At 30.4% G+C, this 19,095-nt stretch overlaps 2 protein-coding genes across 4 annotated transcripts; one reads left to right on the forward strand and one right to left on the reverse strand.

Moving 5' to 3' along the window:
* Positions 1-5,941: 5,941 nt before the first annotated feature.
* Positions 5,942-10,148, reverse strand: LOC107923455 (xanthotoxin 5-hydroxylase CYP82C4-like). The gene is made up of 2 exons (XM_016853653.2): positions 9,927-10,148; positions 5,942-6,574 (listed from the first exon to the last, which is right to left on the reverse strand). The coding sequence occupies exons 1-2, from the start codon at positions 10,146-10,148 to the stop codon at positions 5,942-5,944; spliced, it is 855 nt and encodes a 284-aa protein (XP_016709142.2).
* A 1,580-nt stretch (positions 10,149-11,728) lies between these two features.
* LOC107924662 (cyclin-C1-2) lies at positions 11,729-16,731 on the forward strand. Of its 3 annotated transcripts, XM_016855203.2 has the most exons (9): positions 11,729-11,886; positions 12,010-12,116; positions 12,773-12,812; positions 13,706-13,750; positions 14,201-14,319; positions 14,411-14,525; positions 15,100-15,150; positions 15,937-16,084; positions 16,436-16,731. In XM_016855203.2, the coding sequence occupies exons 1-9, from the start codon at positions 11,855-11,857 to the stop codon at positions 16,535-16,537; spliced, it is 759 nt and encodes a 252-aa protein (XP_016710692.1). In that variant the 5' UTR covers positions 11,729-11,854; the 3' UTR covers positions 16,538-16,731. The 3 variants fall into 3 exon arrangements, with proteins under 3 accessions (XP_016710692.1, XP_016710693.1, XP_040937173.1); XM_016855204.2 differs by lacking the exon at positions 13,706-13,750; XM_041081239.1 differs by lacking the exon at positions 12,773-12,812 and having other exon boundaries at positions 11,850-11,886.
* The last annotated feature ends 2,364 nt before the right edge of the window (positions 16,732-19,095 follow it).

A 19,095-nucleotide genomic window follows, 5' to 3' on the forward strand; every position in this document is an offset into this window, starting at 1 on the left:
CATGAAAACCCTAAATGGTTTATCTTCAACAATGAACATCAACCAAGTTTGAGTATTACTCGGTTATAGGAAGTGACATAGTCATCATATCTTCAGGATTTTCATGACTACTAATTTTGCTTACAACAATATCACTACGAGCAATAATATCACGAACAAAATAATACCAAACATCAATGTGTTTTGTTCTCTTATGAAACATTTGATCATTTGTAAGGAAAATGACACTTTTACTGTCACAAAATATTGTACTGATTTGAAGGTCTTCGTTGAGTTCACTAAAGAGCTCCTTTAACCAAATAGCTTCTTTACAAGCCTTAGTAATCGTAATGTACTCAGCTTCAGTGGTAGACAAAACGACAGTAGTTTGCAAAGTGGCTTTTCAACTAATTGCACAACCCCCAATTGTAAAGACATAACTTGTGAGAAATCTTCTTTTATTAAGGTTTCCAGCTAAATCAATATCAATATACCAAATGACTCTATCTCTATTTCTTCCAAACGGTAAGCAAACATCAATAGTAGCTTGTAAGTATCTCAAAATCCACTAAATTGTTTTCTAGTCTTCTTTACTAGGATTCGCCATGTATTTTCTAACTGCACTGATTGCATATGATAAATCTGGATGTAAATAAACCATAATATACATAAGAGATCCCACTACACTAGAATATGGAACATGTGACATGTAGTCAATCCCATCATCTGATTGTGGAGACAAAGTAGATAAAAGTTTGAAATGGGCTGTTAAAAGAGTACTAACAAGCTTAGCACTCTGCATATTGAACCTTCAAAGAGCTTTCTTAATGTACCATTTCTGACTTAGGTAAAATTTTGTTTATTTTTCTATCTTTGAGAATCTCCATACCAAGTATCTTCCTTACTGCCCCCAAATCTAATCTCCATACCAAGTATCTTCCTTACTGCCCCCAAATCCTTCATCTCAAATTCTTCACTAAGCTAGGCTTTGACCTTTCTTATCTTTCCTTTATTTTTTGCTGCTATCAACATGTCATCAACATAGAGAAGTAGATACATAAAAGAACCATCACTGTTTTTTTAAAATAAACATAACTGTCAAAGCTACTTCTTTTAAAATTATGAGTAGTTATAAAATAATCAAATCTCTTGTACCACTGCCTTAGTGACTGTTTCAAACTATAAAAAGATTTTTTCAACAAGAAAACATAGTCATTTTTTTCTGAGACTATAAAGCCTTCTGATTATTGCATGCAAATGTATTCAAGTTCTCTATGCAAGAATATTATTTTTATATTTAACTGTTTGAGCTCTAAATCATACATGGCCACAATAACAAGCAAGGCTCGAATCGAACTGTGATGCACAACTGGAGAAAACACATATGTGAAGTCCACAATTAGAATCTGACTATAACCCTTTACAATAAGTCTTGCTTTATATTTGGGTTCTTCAACTCTTTGAGTCCCTTCTTTCCTCTTGAACACCCATTTACAATGAACATCATTTTTACTTTTAGAAAGCTTCACAAGATTCCATGTTCTATTCTTTTGGAGTGATTCTATCTCTTTTTATATGGCAAACATCCACTTTTCTGAGTCTTCACAACTAACTGCCTCAAAATAAGTTAATGACTTTTGATTTGCATTTATATCTTCAGCCACATTTAAAGCATAAGCAACTAAATCAACCTCGACATACCTCATTGGAGGTTTAATTTCTTTTCTAGTTTTGTTTTTAGCAATAGGATATTGTGATGAACAAACGACTCTATTTTGAATTTCTATACTAACTTAAGGAGTCAACTCTGTTGTAAATACTAGATCAATCTACAGCTCCACTTGCTTTTGTTGTTCTTTATTTAAAGAGTCTTTAAGAGATAAGTTAGGCAGTATAGTAGTTTCACAAAAAAATAACATATTTGCTAATAAAAACTTTTATATTTTCAAGACACCATAGCTTATACCCATTTACACCAACCTTATAACCAAGAAAAACACATTTAATTGATCTTGATTCCAATTTTCCATTATTAGCATGAGCATACACAGAACATTAAAAAATCTTTAAATAAGAATAATCAGCAAGGTTACCAAACCATACCTCTTGTGGAGTCTTTTTCTCAATGGCAATAAATAGAGACCGGTTAATAAAAGAATGCAATAGAGGTTGTTTCAGGCCAAAACGACTTTGGTAAATTAGCATTTGATAGCATACACCAAACATTCTCCATGATCATTCTGTTCATTCATTCTGCAACGCCGTTTTACTGTGAAGTATGACGAACTGTCAAGTGTCCACGATCTATTCTGATTTGCACAATTTGTTAAACTCATTAGAACAAAACTCCAAGCCATTATATAAGCGGAGGTGTTTTATCTGTTTTCCTATTTGTTTCTTAACCATAGTTTTTCAAGACTTGAATGCAAAAAACACATCGCTTTTCTACTTTAGGAAAAACACTTGAACTTTTCTGGAAAAATTATCAATAAGTGTTAGCATATAATTAGCTTCACCTCCTGAAGGCACTTTGAATGATCCCTAAAGATCAGAATGAATATAATCCAACATTCACTTTGTGTTATGGATTCCTTTGGTGAATCCTTTGGTGAATCGAACTCTCTTTTGCTTCCTAAAAATATAGTGCCCATAGAACATGAGTTTTCAAATTCCCTGTCCATGAAGAAATTCTCTTTTATCTATTTTTCCATGTCGTTCTCACTTATATGCACTAAATGCATATGCCAAAGTCTAGTAACATCATAATCTGACAAGGAAGAGGAAGCGACGGTTGCATAATCAGTAGCAGTAGAACCTTGCAAAATATATAACTTGACAAGTTTTCTTTTCCCTTTCATCACAACGAGGGAACTCTTGCTAATATTCAGAACCCCACTTTTAGCTGTGTATTTGTGTCATTTTGAATCAAAAGTATTTAACAAAATCAAATTCCTCTTCAATTATGGTACATGTCTTATGCCACTAAGTGTTCTACTGACTCCATTGAACATCTTGATTTTGATTGTGCCAACACCTGTGATTTTATATAAAACATTATTTCCCATAAAAACAACATCTTTAGACACTGTTTTATAAGTTGTAAATCAATCCCGATTGGGGCTCATATGGAAGGTGCTGTCAGAATAAAAAATCTACTTCTCGTTCACTCTAGAATTGTTGGTAGAAGCAACTAGAAATTAACCATCATTGTAGTCTTCTACAATATCAGCTTCACTTCTAGTTGTTTTCCCTTTTGATTCGTAGTCTACCTTTTGATCTTGTTCTACAACTTATAACGCTCAGATTTAATGTGCCATTTCTTCTTACATAAGTTATAGTTTTTACCTCTGTTTGAAGATCTCGATTTACCCTTAGATTTACCACGAGATTTCGATCCTTTGTCCTCCCTACTATTATTATCAGTGTTTCATTTTTGTCTCCCACGAACAGTGAGACCCTCTCCTTAAAAGTCAGATCCAATTATAAGATGTTTCACTTTGTCATACGAAGTCAAAAAAGCATAAACCTCATCAACTGTAAGAGATTCGCGATTATACAAAACCGTGTCTCTAAAGGTTGAATAAGACAGGGGGTAACAAATAAGGTAGAATAAACCCTAGATATTCTTTATCATACTGAACCTCTATGGCCTCTAGGTCTAAGAAAATTTCTTTAAACACAATTAAGTGTTCGCGCATAGACACAACTTCCTCCAAACGATGAACATAAAAACGCTACTTCATATGTAACTTACTGGTCAGGGTTTTCGACATGTATAACTGTTGTAGTTTTGCCCATAATGCAACGACAATATTCTCCTTCATCACATCCTGCAGAAATTCGTTAGAAAAATGCAAATATAATTGCATCAAAGCTTTTTTATCTTTACGCTTTTTTTCTTCCTCTATGAACGTCGAAGGCATCTTATATATCCCTAGCAGGGCATCATCCAAATCTATTTGCGCAAGATCTGTCTGCATCTTTATCTACCACAACGCGAATCTAGAGTTGCGATCCAACAATGGAATTTTATACTTCAGTGATGTCATTACCGTGATCGAGATAAGCAACTCAGAAAGCTCTGATACCAGTTTGTGAAAATTGAACATCGATAATGGCAATATAGAAGAATCGTAAAGAAAAAAGGAAAAAACAGAACACGACGAGCAAAGGAGAAGAAAATTCACTAATTTCAAATTCGAATAATACAAGAGGAGTTTCGATTACATCTATTTATAGGTTGAAAAAGCCTAATTCTAATCAATATAAAATATATTATGCTAATAAATGCTAAATATATTATACTACTAAATCTTCTAGAAAGAAAATATATTTTGTTTAACTTGACTTGCAAGCAATCTCTTAGAATTTGGGTTACACAACTTTAACAATAATTTTGAATCTTAATATTTAAAAATTTATATTTCAAAACCCAAATTTAGAATTTTTAATAATAGGATATATAAGTACAATTAAATAAATTGTGTGTATTATTTTAATTTCTATCACCTTTTCACTTTAATTCTTGATTTTTTGTACCAATCAATACTTAAAAAAGATAGTTGTTGGGTGACTAAAATGAAAGCGACCTAAAAGTTGAGTGACCAAAATAAAAGTGCAAACATAATGTGACATATACAATTGTTCGCTGCTAAAAATTTAAAGCTTGGGTGACTAAAATGAAAATATCCTGATAAACAAAAATAGATTGTTGATTTTAATTCGGATCTGTATATTGTTTGACACTACATTGGGTAGTTGATGTAATAATATTGATGATGATTCTTAATTTTTTTACCCAATTAATTGAGTATTATCTTTTGAAGTCTATTTTAGTAATTGTGTCAATTACTCATTAGGTCACTTAAATTATGATTTTGTGGAGTTTAGTCTTCGATGTTATTAATTTAGTTTTAATTTTAGAAAAAAAAACTAAGATTTTAAAAGAATTACGTTTGATCAAAAATTGGTGGCAAGAGGTTATAGTAATTTTAAAATTATTATAATCTAAGTAAATAAAAGACTCTAAGACTTTTTTTTACCTAAGTAATTTCAAAAATAGTCCAAGTAAATATAATATTTTTTATTAATTAATCTACATCTTCTAGTGTACGTTATAATAATTTTAAAATTATCCCATATATTAAAAGTAGAATATTTTAAAAATCATATTAAATTTATTGTGTCAAACTATAATAATTAAATTTTCTTTAAGGGATGAAGTTGGAAAATTAGAGATGGACCAAATTAGTTTTACAAGGTGATTAATATATACCGAGGTACTTGAATTTAGTAATTTGTAGTAATTTAGATTAAATTAACATTTTTTGGGTCACTAAAAATTTAATTGAGTATGTTTTTATTTTATAAGGATTTAATTAAATTTTTTATTTTTTTATCAAGAACTTTTTTAACCCTTTAACCTTAAATAAATGAGATATGGAATGATTTTAAACTTTTCTGAGAGTAAAAAAAAAACTCTCTCATACATAGTAATAATTATAATTATAATTAATATTTAATTATATTAAATAAATTAAATTAAATTTATTTTTAAGTCCTTTAATATTTTTTTTTATTTTACACCGGGGTGATGTGTCATTTTATTATTAACTAATAGTGCATGAGATTTATATACCGACGATGTATCAAATATTAATCTATATTTTATAATCTAATTTCTTTTATATTTTCTACCTTAAAATTTTAATTTCGCAAATAAATATTTGAATATTGATAAATTTTACATTTATATAAGAAATTTATTTCACATAAATTAGGTTTATATTATAGTTATAAGTAGATATACGAAAAAGTTGGATTTACATAGCAAATAATATTTGTTTCCGCAAAACCGAACCTAAACCAAGTCAATGGATTGCTCGGCTCCGATTTATTTTCTCTTCATATCTTAGGGTTTAGGATTTTATATATTGTATTTATTTATTAGCATGTACTGCATCTAGAGGTGATAAAGATGAGGAGGAAGACGAGGTGTGAGGACAAGTTCAAGAGGAGTGGCTTTAGGCATGATTGCACTTGCACCTTGGTCTTCAGTCATATCAACTGGAGCATCTAAGGGTGTAGTTAAGTCAAACCCTTGAAGCAATCGAGCCATTGTCAAATGTACAGCCTGCAACGTCCAATTAATTCCCGGGCATGATCGTCCACCAGAACCAAATGGAGTCAGCTCAAAGTTCCGTCCCAAAACATCCACATTTCGATGGCTCGTGAGAAATCTTTCCGGCTCGAACTCCTCGGGCTTCGACCAAACCCGTGGGTCTCGGTGCAACTTCCAGGCATTCACAAATAAACGAGTGCCCTGTGGAATGTGGTAGCCGCTGACACAACAATCTTCCATGAGGACAAGAGGGATTAACATTGGCACTGGTGGATACAGACGAAATGTTTCCTTAATAATGGCTTGGAGATAGTTTAATTTCTCCATATCAGAGTCTTCTGCCCATCTGTCTAGACCGATTTTGAGGTCTAGCTCTTGTTGAGCACGGTTCAAAGCGTGCCTATTGTTCATCAAGTTGGACAATATCCATGTCATTGCAATGGCCGTGGTGTCAATCCCTGCTATGATTAACATCTAGATAATACATAAAAGAATAAACCCAGCTTAGGATCATTGAACTATGGTCCAAACATGGATGCATTAATGGTTAAACCATCAACAAATGAAGATTCCAAGGTGCAAAAACATATATATACCGTTATCGGTGCCTTGATAATCTTCTCGCGTGTATGACAATTGTAAAATAATAGAAAGTAGAAAGGCTAAAATGACAATTGAGCCAATTGCAAAAGATGAGGCGGCATATGTGTTAAAAAAAAAATTCTAAGATTTTATTATTATTATTTATTATTAGTATGGTTTTATATTAAATTATTATTATTATTATGGTTTCATATTAAGTTATAATTATTTAATTGGTATTATTATTAAATAAATTAAATAGTAGACAATTATATGGTAACAAAAATATACATGTGTAATAATATGTATGTATACAAATGTAATATATTTAATTGATATTAAATTAGATATTTATTATTATTTTTATATTAAGTTAAAGATATTTATTAATTAAATAATTAATTTATGAGATTTTTTTTTGACAAACAAATTGAATAATGACAATTGTCATAAAAATATTGGTACATTTGTAATAAATAGATATGTACACTTGTAATAAAATAACTAATTTACTTAAATCATTAGATTTTTGTGTGAAAAATAAAATAAATGGTGACATATGGTATTGATGGTGTACACTTGTGTCTATATGGTTAAATATTTAATATATATTTAAAATAAATATACTATAATATATGTTAATTAAATAAACAAAGTAAATAAAAGAATAAAAGAATGAAATAAAAAGAAACAAAGAAAAGAAAGAAACAGAGACATTCGAAACACAGTAGGAAGAAAAGGGGAAAGAAAAGAAAAAGGAAAAACTGAGAGTTTAAGGTTTAAAGCTTTGATTGGTAAGTCATTTAAGTCCTTTCTATTTAATTTTGATGTTTTAGAAGCTTTAAAACAAGATTTTGATGAAATTAAGTTGATAGTTCAAGAGTTCACATATTTCCAAATAGGGTTCATGTTGGACAAATTATGGAATTAGGGATTTAATTGAATGAATTCTAAGTTAGAATCATCAAGGGATTAAATTGAAAACTAGGCTATAAGTTTTATGTTGTAGGGACTAAATTAATGAAATTTCGAAATTAGGAAAATATGCTGGAAATTTTATAGTTAAATATGAGTTTAGACAAAATTTGAATAGAAAAAGAGAGTGAGTTGGATTAGGAAAGTAAGTGAGTTGGATTAAATTGGGAATAAGGTAGGAATTGTTTAGAAATTTAATTATTTATTTTAATTAATGCTGTAAATAATAATGTAAATTACTATTATTTTCGTAGCCAACAAAGAACCTGAATCATTGGCACGAAAAGGGAAGGAGAAAGTTATCGAGGAGTAATCGTAAAATTCGGGTTTGTATTACTATAATTTAAATTATTTATTTATTCATTATATGTTTAATTTAATTTATGTATATGGTAAGTAAATTATAAGGTAAGTATATTTGTTGAATTGTATACAAATTTAATTGAATGATGAATATGTATTGAAATTGAATTGCTTGTGGATTGAAATGGAAAAGTGTATTGAATTGAGTTGAAATTGAAATTGAAAAGTGATATGAAATACCCTATTAACTAGTCGGGCTGAGTCAGATATAATTGGCATGCCATAGGATCAAGAAGTGTACGGGACTTGCCGGCTTTACTGATCAGACACTTTATGTGTCGTATTTCAGGCACCTCGTGTGCCGTATCAGGCACTTCGTGTGTCGTTTTAGGCACTTTATGTGTCGTATTCTGATCAGGTACTATGTACCGTTTTAGGCATAATGTGCCGTACTGGTGTGTTTGGGTTGGAATCCGTGTATCCGTCAAAGTCCGGGTCTGTTAATAGTGTAAACATCTAAAATGAGAAATTTAAAATAAATTGATTGATTATATTATTGAAATATTGAAACAAATGAGAAAGTTGAATTATGAATTGAAATAAAGATTGGAAATGAAAGGCATGAATTTAATATTCATGTAGTGATTGAAATTGTTACATGTGATATGTGATGGAAATTGAAGAATAGTTAAAAATTGTATTGTTATTATTAATTAATGAAGTTTAAGAATGAATTGATATTTGAGAAATTGAATAGTTACATGTTCGGTAATTATAATTTTTTATTGCTATTATAATTTGAATTATGGTAATACTACTGAGTATATTCATACTCAGCGTATGGTTGTTTCCATGCATAGGTTAGTAAAGTCAAATGTCCCGGCTCAGCATCCAGAGCATTCCCGACTCCAACACAACTTGGTGATGTATTTTTTTGGGTAAATGTGGCATGTACATAGGTGTTGTGTGATCACTTGAATATGTATATTATTTTGGTTGTGAAGGATAAATTATAAGGTTTAAATTGTTAAATGAAATGGTAGAAAGGTATATGATGGTAAGAAATAATTTAGTTAAAAATACAAATCCTAAATATTCAAAACATACATGGTTTGAAGTAGCGATAAAATAGTTTTAAAGTACAACCCACAGCAGATCTAAGATTCTTCTGGTACATCAACATCTTCAATGGTTTTTTTTTTTATAAAAATTCTGTAATGATATTGGTCAATTATGTATGTTATGATATGAAGTCACTCACATGCTGATGCAGTGGTGTTTTGTTAGTGTACGGAAATTTGCATTGCCTGATTCTTTTTGCACATTGATGATGGTCGTCGTTCTGTCCATTACAGATGACCTTCGAACAAAAATTGCTAGTAATGTGATAATGTATAACATAAATTTACAAAAGTATATATTGTAAATAATAAACCAGACTTCCAAATGCTTTCTGTGTTACACTGATTTTACAGAGAATCGTCTCTTCTCATCCCATGCGAGGTAAAGTTGCCATAATCCGATATATAATTTCATTAGGAAGCATAAGTTTAATTTTAGACCAATCCTAATCACCCGTAGCAGTGACCATTGACGATACTGATGTAAACCAGTTCAAAATATGCTCTTTCTTATTGCATAACTCAACCAAAGGTGCCCTACTCAATAGCCTTTTATCCTTTCAAGAGTCAACATTGTTCCCATCTACTATATTCCAGACAAAACCCTCACGGACCAATTGCCATACATTGCAAATTCCTTGCCACAATCATGAAAAATTAGAACCACTCGAATTCGTTGGAATCAAGCCTTTCCACTTGTACTTCGACTTCAACACTCGAACCTAAAAATGGTCTTGTGCTTGTTGAAACCCAATCTTCATAAGGAAAGATTTATTGAAATCTTCCACTTTTTAAATACCCAATCCACCCTCCTTTATTAGCTTGCAAATGTTGTCCCACCTTACCAAATTAATGCCCTTTTTCTCCTCGTTGCATCCCCATATAAAGCTTCGAACGGTTTTATCAATCTTATTACCAAACACTTTTAGGAATGACGACAGTCTGCATGGAATAAGAGGGAATGGGTGAAAGCATGGACTTAACAAGAGTAATTCAGCCAGCCAACGATTGGGAGCAAGACTTACAGCCTCAGAGCTTTTGTTCCAAGTGGTTGATGAGATACCCATAGTTATCTTTTGTGACTAGACCTATTTGCTTAGACTCGAAGGCTCATATAAAATTTGGGAAGGTTCGGACAAAAATGTTAAGCCTAGAAAAAGGGCTTGAGCAAAAAAATTAGACCCATTTAAAACATGGGTCAGGCTCAAGCTTGAACATTAAAGGCTCGAGTTCGATCTTTTTTTTTTCTTTAAAAGTTTGTGATGTTTTATATTATGTAATTTATAACACAACAATTAAATCTATAATAACATATAATATTAATATAATTTAAACATTAAAAAAATTAATATAATTATATATAAAATTATACTAAATAAAAACATATAAAATTATTAAATGTTAAATTAAAATAAATATAAACAAATATTTAAGAAAAAAAAAGAATTAATATAGGCAAACTTAAAATGTGCTTAGGTTAGCCATTTACAAATATAATCAAATTTGCACAGAATTTTAAACCAATATTTCGAGTCGAGTCAAACTTGAGCAAGTATAAAATGTTTTAATATTATGGTTAGGCCCAACTCGAATTAGTCCATGAGCAACTCTGTTTGTGACCTTTAGATGTAAAACTGGGGCCTAAATAGTTTAGCAGATCATTTACATCAGAAAACCCCAATCATAGCTAATTTCATGTTTTAATCTTATTGAAACATTGTTAGAGAAAACTATCAATGTTTTTTGATGATTCCCTATGCAACCTAAAAAAACTAAAAAAAACTCGTTAAAGACAGAGTTAATCACCTCTGCAAATAAAACTAAATCATTTGCAAAAAAATCCACCCACCTTTATTAAGAAAAAACCTTTGTTGACCTCATGTAGAATTGCATGGGCTAATCTCTCTATACATAAAGACAAATATGAATGGAGACAATGAGGCGGATTCCATTCCATTAATCTATTTGGAACTAGTACTTATGCAAGACATTATAACATGCCGTAAATTGTTTGGAATTCCCACATCCTGAAGACATTAGTTCTTCCTTTATTATCAAACTTCTTTTTCATTTAATATATTAAATTTCGTATGCGACTATAAATGATATTGTTTATTATATTACCACTCGATATGAGCCTAAATTTTTTAATGCAAGCATATGGTGGGAATCACACCTTTTTTTCTTTTGGTAATTTTTTATATTAAAAATATAAATAAATATTTAATAAAATAATAAAAGCAATGGGATAACAAGCCCAAATAAAAAAAAATTCCAACATCCAGGCTTTGTCAATTAATTAGCCCGAAAATCAATGATAAATATTAAGAGGATATCTATTTGAGAAGCTCATCCAACTATACAAGGCCCAAATATAAAAACTATAATTAGAGAGAAAATTGATGAATCTTGAATCCACTCCAAAATCGAAATAAAAACAGACAAATAGTTTTAAAGATGGTGTAACAGTGAGAAGGAATAGAATTTAATCACAAAAATGATCAATCCACAATATTACTTTTAAATCCTTTTACAGTTAAATATTTTTAGTTTTGACTATATGAACTTAGCAAAGAACAACCCAGCCCAAATTCCATAAACGATGGCCTGGTGAATCTGGGCGGATCCTAACTATACCAGTGACCACTAAAAGAAAATTATAAATTGTAAGCTTTGAAACGTTAATCAATAATCACGGCTCCCGGAGAACAAAAAAAAAAAAAAAATCATTATGAGCACCTAACACTAACAGGATTCACCAAAACAGCAAAGAATGGCGGCCAATTTCTGGACTTCTTCTCACTTGTAACAACCATGCCAAGCTCCTTTCACTGATTTTGCAATCCATCGCATGGGTTTTCATTGTTTTGGTATTTGCCTTTTTGTCGTCTTTTCTTATTTGATTTCTTTTCTTTTTTGTTTGTTCAGTAAACAGCTTTTGGACCCGGAAGAGGTGGATGTGGTTCATCAACAAGATAAAGATAAAGGCATCACGCTTGAAGAATTTAAGCTGATTAAGATGCATATGGCGAACTGTATGTTCCCTTTCTCTCTTTACTCTTTTGTTTAATGGGCTTCGATCCGGGTTCTCTTGATTTTGCAAATTTTGGATTTTCTTTGTGAAGCTTATAATCTGGGTATTTGTTATTTAATGGTAATGTGGGCTCTTTTTGTTTCAAAATTGAGCTTGGGTTTGGAGTTTTCTTCATCTTTTGTATCTGCAATTTTGCATGTTATAATATGTTGGAGTTTGTAATTTTATGCATCTTGAATTTTTGAAATCAGGAGCATTTGATCATCTTAAGTCCTCATATTGTCATGAAAATGGGAATTGTTGGATTTGGTTACTTCAAATTGTAACCATGGGGTGGTTTCAAGAATCTGAGGGTCCTTCAGTTTTTAATATTAGCTTTATTGTTTATGCTAGCATGGCTTACAAACAAGTTCATCAACAGAAGAAAATTTGTAATTCCATAATTTCTTTTCTGAAATCTGCTTTGTGGTCTATTCTCTTTGGGGCTTATATTGTAGTTAGAAACTTAGAATTTAAAAGGAAATCAATGGTGTTTTAGAATGTATTCTGTGTGCAAACATATGCCTTGCCTAAATTGATTGAACACATCTAATAGCTTTGTTCTATATAACTTCCTCATTAAAGTTAGTGATTTTTTGCTTTCTTTCCCTTCCTTAGATATAATGAAACTGGCTCAAAATGTTAAAGTGAGGCAAAGGTTTGATCTTCTATCTTTTTTTTTTTTTTAAGAAATACCTTTTTTTTTGCTTAAATGATTGTCCATTTCATTCAGCGATGCCGTCAAAATTGTTATCTTCACGTTCCCTTTCTAAATTGTGTATGCTCCTGTGGTTTCTTCACTCTGACAATGTTTAATTGCAGCATTTTGGTGAATATGAACTAGTTCGACTGCTGATGCGACTAATATCGTGATGTGGATGTTTTTATTGGAAAACAATATCAGAGAAGGAATAGGAATGACAGAAATTAGAGTTTTAGATTTATTTAATTTCTTTACTATATTAGGTTTATCAGCTTGGCTTTTTTATTCAGTTGATATAGTATGTTGTGCCACTGGCATTTATTCGATTTCCTAGCTGTCTTGTAGTGCTACCCAGGACTGAACTGGACTATCTAAAGGCTTTTTCGATCACTTACTGTGATTCTACTTGTAAGCTTAAGAAAGGGAATAACATAGGTTCGATTTTAGCTAAAAACTAATTATCACATATACCATGCATGGGCACTCATCCAGAAACCTCTTATGTTAGCTAATCAAATTATTAATCTGCATGTAAGAACTTTATTTGCTGCAACTGTTAGCCCTAACGCAATAGCTTCTTAAAATAGTTGGTTACAGATTTTGTATAGAAAATTGTTGCAAGTAACCATCTTAAGTGTGCTAACAGAAAGGAGTCCTGAACATTAGTGAGTCAATTGTTTCTTTCATTTGTGAGACAATTGTTTCCTGGTAAAGCAGCGAATCTAGTTTTTTTCTTTGCACACTGAATTTAGTATTTCTTGTCATTACGAACACAATGGACAAAAATTGCATTGCTGGTTTAGTTTTCAACAATTGCGATTATCTCTAAGACATGGTTGATATTTCAGGGTTGTAGCAACTGCAGTTACGTATATGAGACGTGTCTATACCAGGTATTTTGCATAGTTTAGTAGTAATGGTCATCTAAAAGGGCATGTGACTTATTGATGACAAACAGCTCTTAACGTATCTTCCCATATACATTCATTGTTTTCATAACTCAAAACTATGAATTTCTTGTGATTTTTGAACTAGAATCTATTTTTTAACATGTTACAAATATATCATGAGTGACTTCATGTTTCCTAATTTATGCAGTTTTCTTTTTCCATCCTTGAGCTGAAATGATCTGCTACTTCTTCATATAATAAGACATGTTCTTCATAGTCACAACTTGATAATTAATACCCCACGTAAAGTTAGACATCATTATTTTTCCACCGTGCAACCAAGGAATATTGGATGAGATAGAGATGCATTGGATTTAAATATGTCAAAGCTTCAGTTTTCCTCCATACAATGCATTATGAATCATTGATCAAGGTTTTTCATTTGTCTTACAGAAGGAGCATGAGTGAATACGATCCTCGTCTTGTTGCTCCTACTTGCTTATATTTGGCATCAAAGGCAGAAGAAAGCACGGTGCAGGCTCGACTTCTTGTATTTTACATTAAAAAATTATGTAATCACTTCCTACTAAGTTGGTTGATTTAACCTTTAAACTTCCCATAATTTTGTTTGGTAACTGCAATCCTGCCATATTTGCTTTGCAGCTTCTGATGAAAAGTATAGATATGAAATCAAAGACATACTTGAAATGGAAATGAAGATCTTAGAAGCACTTAACTATTATTTAGTTGTATTTCATCCTTACCGCACATTATCTCCGTAAGTTTTTATCTTCTTTCCATAATTTTATGCACCTGTTGTTATATTTTTAATTTGCACCACTGATCTTTTGCATGGACAACAATTTCTTTTATATGAAATTGGAACTTTTGTCTTAATGATTTCTGTCTACTGTTGCGATTCTATCCAGTAAGGTCATTCTATGATTATTTGTGTCAAATCAAGTCTAGTACTCCTATTATTATCCACATTTTTTCTACCTTTCTTTTAAATCTTTATTAGTTCCCTAGTTACATAATTGTATCTATTATTTGATATTGGTAAATTTTTTCTCATAGAATTTGGTTAGCATTTAGTAAATGCTCTTTTTTTTTTTTTATATTATAGAGATGCACATTTATGACATATTACTTATTACATTTTCTATGAACATAAACTGAATGCAGCCTTATCTGACAATTTATAGTTGACATGCAACTTTAAGTTAGAACTAAACTAGCTAGTTTAAGTTTAGATTTTCTTTTCAATACTGTGCTTTCTGCTAATTTTCATCAGGACTTTTTTTTTTTTAAATTTCCCACATGAATGTATCCTGTGCCTGTTACGTTGGCAGGTTGTTGCAGGATGCTGGCATGAATGATATGAGTATGACTCAATTATCTTGGTAAGTGTTAAAACTCCAGCATCTGTACCTTTTGAAGTTCAAAATATTTAATGCATGTCTAAATATGCCCTAAAAAAGTCCCACCTTTTCGCATAAGTCCTAAACTTGTAAAGAAGAGTTGCTGAAAGTAAGTTGCCTTTGGCTTTGCTGACTATGTGCGGACTATATTGCCTTTTCATTATTTAACGAAGAGTTGATTGAAGATGCATAAACCGATATACAAAAATATATAATGGAAAGGCTGGGATTAAAATTAAGAACCGTAATGGTCCAACTGGCAAACTATACTTTCAAACCAGCTTTTGTTATCTTGGTTTGAGGATGCTCAGCTTCGATTTTTTTAGGATTGATGAAATACATCTATATACCTGACCTATGGAATTAAATAGGTGCATGTAGATAAACTTGTGGTTATTATTCAACTGTATTGAAGTTGGTATAGTTGTATTTATTATTTACGAACTCTGTTTTATTTGAACTGAAATAAATGAAAATGGTGATGGAAATTTTTAATATTCTAGCATTCCTTGTGTACATGTAGCTGTTTTTCAACTCCGTAGTTTTTACACAATTGACCTGATAACTTTGGGCCGGATACAATTACACAACAGAAATATGACACAAGAAAAGTAACTAGAACACAAAAAATTCAATATGAATACAAGCATGTCTCTGTTCATGATCAATTATTGGTTTCTAATGAATCCTTTCTCTTTTCTCTTTTCTTCTTCTTTAAAGTTCTGCTTAACTGAATAAATATATTAAACTTGGCAATTTGAAACACAGGGGACTTGTAAATGACACATACAAGATGGACCTTATTCTTACACATCCGCCATATTTGATTGCCTTAGCTTGCATATACATTGCTAGCGTCTACAGGGAGAAAGATATCACAACTTGGTTTGAAGAACTTCGCGTTGATATGAATGTGGTAAGTTTTCTAAAGCTAAATTTGATCCATAGCATTGCGGTTTATTTCAACACATCTCGCACAAAATTTTATTTGATTAATACCAAGAATTGGCTGCCTTTTGGAAATGTTCTTTTCCATTCGTCTGGTGAGACTTTATACCTCATATATTTAACCGGGAAGAATTCATGCATTTTCTGAGATCATTCCACTGGTAAATTACATGCTATTTACCAATCACCTTAAATTGAACATTGCATATCCCTGTGAAGTTTGAGTGCACTGCAACTCGCTCCATCATGTCACAATTGCAATTACATTTTCACAAGTGGTTTATTTTTGCAACATTTTAAATTTTATTGAAACTGACAGGTGAAAAACATCTCCATGGAGATCCTCGACTTCTATGAGAACAAAATGATTGCAGATGAGCGAATAAGTACTGCCTTCCTCAAACTTGCTCTTAAGCCTTAGATGGTTGATTGAGCGTGGAACCTGATGATACTGCTATCGACCAGTGCATGACTTGATAGTATTTTCTCGGTGGCTGTAAGCTATGAAACTGGTAATATCTCAGCAGATTAACCTACCTTCTGGTATGATAAACTAAAATGGTGTTCTATAAAACTTTGCAGAAGATAATAATGGTAAATGTCTGATTACAATTCTGTATTTCTTAAAGATTAGTAATTTATAAGTAATGAACCTCAAGCTCTGCAGAAATTGGTTGATCTACACCGCATTGAGAAAGGGTCTGTAAATTTTTACAAGACTTCAATATCAATTGTTTATGCTCAAGCTAAGTTTGAAATGAAGTTTCTTAAATACTAATAAAAATAATAGGGGATTCGACGTTTATATATATATTTTTTCAATTTGGCTTATTTTTTTTAAACTAAATTTCATCTTTTAACTTTTTAAAAAATGTCAAATTGTTTTTTAATAAAAATATTGATTAAAATATTAATATTTAGAGAAGTTGGTGAAGGTATTTACCTGGTAATTTACGTGCATTTTATATTAACATGGTAGTATTTATTTTATAAGCCACAATTTTTGTTTTAATATCTGTTTTATATACCTTGTAAAACAAACAATTTAAAATTTATAAAATATAAAATAAATCAAAATTTAAAAAGAATATAAATTGTCATAATTTTCTTTTTTAAAAAGCTTGAAATATACGTGGATGGTTGGTTGTTAGGTTTTAAAATTTAGTATTTTAGTGAAAAACGAATCAATTTGACTCTTTTAAAATGATTAAAATTAATTTTTTTAAAGATTTAAAGTTAAATTTAGCTCAAAAAATTAATCGTTAAAAACAAAATTTAACATAATGTCAAGTGGAGTATATTCAAACTCTAACTTGACTACAACAATAAAAGAACTTAAATTTGAACTTTCAAAGTTTTCAAGTCTAAAAAAATTAATCTCACAGGGTAATTATTAAGTCAATAAATAATAGTCTTTCCGAATTTTATTCACTTAATTAATCTTTGCACGAACAAAATTGGTTAAGTAGCTATTTGATTAATGTTGATATTAGTATTTAATGGTAATGTTGACATGGTTGTTAAGAGACATCACATCTACATTGTTTGCTGACATGGAAGTGCTACATCATCAGTTGTTAATATGACATTGCCATGTCATCATCAAATGTTGATTTGATAGTACTATGTCATTAGCGGTCGTTGATGTGGTAGTGTCACATTAGCAAAAAAAAAAAAAATTTAAAATTATTTTTGAAGTATACAATAAATCTAGTCAAATGGTTGTTCAAGTTCATTTGAATTTGGACATCCATTTGTCTAAATTTATTCTAGAATTATGAAAGCACGAGTCCACCCTCTCAACTTTATTCTTACTAGCCTAATGAAGTATAATGACTTATAAATAAGAATCTTATGCCACGTTTGGTTGGAGTATTATCTTTTACACATGTTTTAATATATGAGTTATCAATAAACTAATTCACTTGGTAATATTTAGCCCCTTCCATGACTTATTTTAGCAAAGGGAAGAAGTTTTTTTTTTTGGGCTTATTTTGGAGATGTCTTATTTTTTACAAGAGTTTATACTCATATTTCTAATTTCAAGTTTAAATTTATACTAACTGTTCTTTATTTTAGGTTTAACTATTATAATACATATGTAATAAATAAGTTTCTCCTTAGATTATTATACTAGTAGCTAAACAAGACGTCAAGATTTTCTCAAGAAACGTGAGACTTAATTCTTTTGAAATATCTTAATTTTTCAATAAAAAGTTAGTCTTTGTACGTTAGTATGAGGTGCGCATGGCATATATAACTGTCTCGTTATTCCGTCAAATAAACCAATTTTTAATACTAGAAATAGGTGAAATTTTAAACAAAAATGACCAGTTTGCTCACTAATCTAATGTATAGAGACTAATTTACCCATTTTTTAGTAAATGGGGCAAAATGTAATGTAACTTCTAGTACGTATGCCTTCATGGTACTTTTACTTTTATTTGACTGAATTGATATAACATCAACTAAATACTTTAAATAAATCTTATTTTAATTTTATTAAAATTATGACGATTTTATCGTATTAAAATGCATGTATAATTTTATTTCATTTCAAATAATTAAGTAATATGATAAAGTTAATTTAAATATCCTTCATATTTATTATTTAATCTAATTAAATAAATATTAAATTTTAATCTATTACTCCAATGAGTTACTCGAATAAATTATTTGAAATTGTTTAAATAAATCCAGTAAACTATTTCTCATTTACCCAGGTAAATTCGATAAACCATCTCTCCTAAGAATTCTGTGCTATTGCTTATATTAAATATAATGGGTCAACATTTACACAAAAATGAGACTATCATCTTGCTGCCTCCATTATTATCTCTAAATCGAAAAGATATTTCATAAAAGCTACTCAACATTGTACTAATATTTTTCTTTCTTTGCAATAATGTTTGATTGGAAGTTTTTTTTGTTGGGATTATCCGATTAAGGAATGAATAAATAAAAAATAATAAAAGAAAT

The sequence above is a fragment of the Gossypium hirsutum genome, chromosome A11 (genome assembly GCF_007990345.1).
Source record: "Gossypium hirsutum isolate 1008001.06 chromosome A11, Gossypium_hirsutum_v2.1, whole genome shotgun sequence".
NCBI classification, from domain to species: Eukaryota; Viridiplantae; Streptophyta; class Magnoliopsida; order Malvales; family Malvaceae; genus Gossypium; species Gossypium hirsutum.

Coding starts and splice junctions, on each gene's coding strand:
- LOC107923455 (XM_016853653.2), bottom strand. CDS start 10,148: ATGGGTATCTCATCAACCACTTGGAACAAAAGCTCTGAGGCTGTAAGT. Junction 6,575..9,926: donor AGAAAAAGGGCATTAATTTG/GTAAGGTGGGAC, acceptor TGTATTATCTAG/ATGTTAATCATAGCAGGGAT.
- LOC107924662 (XM_016855203.2), top strand. CDS start 11,855: ATGGCGGCCAATTTCTGGACTTCTTCTCACTT. Junction 14,320..14,410: donor ATTTTACATTAAAAAATTAT/GTAATCACTTCC, acceptor TTTGCTTTGCAG/CTTCTGATGAAAAGTATAGA. Junction 14,526..15,099: donor CCTTACCGCACATTATCTCC/GTAAGTTTTTAT, acceptor TTACGTTGGCAG/GTTGTTGCAGGATGCTGGCA.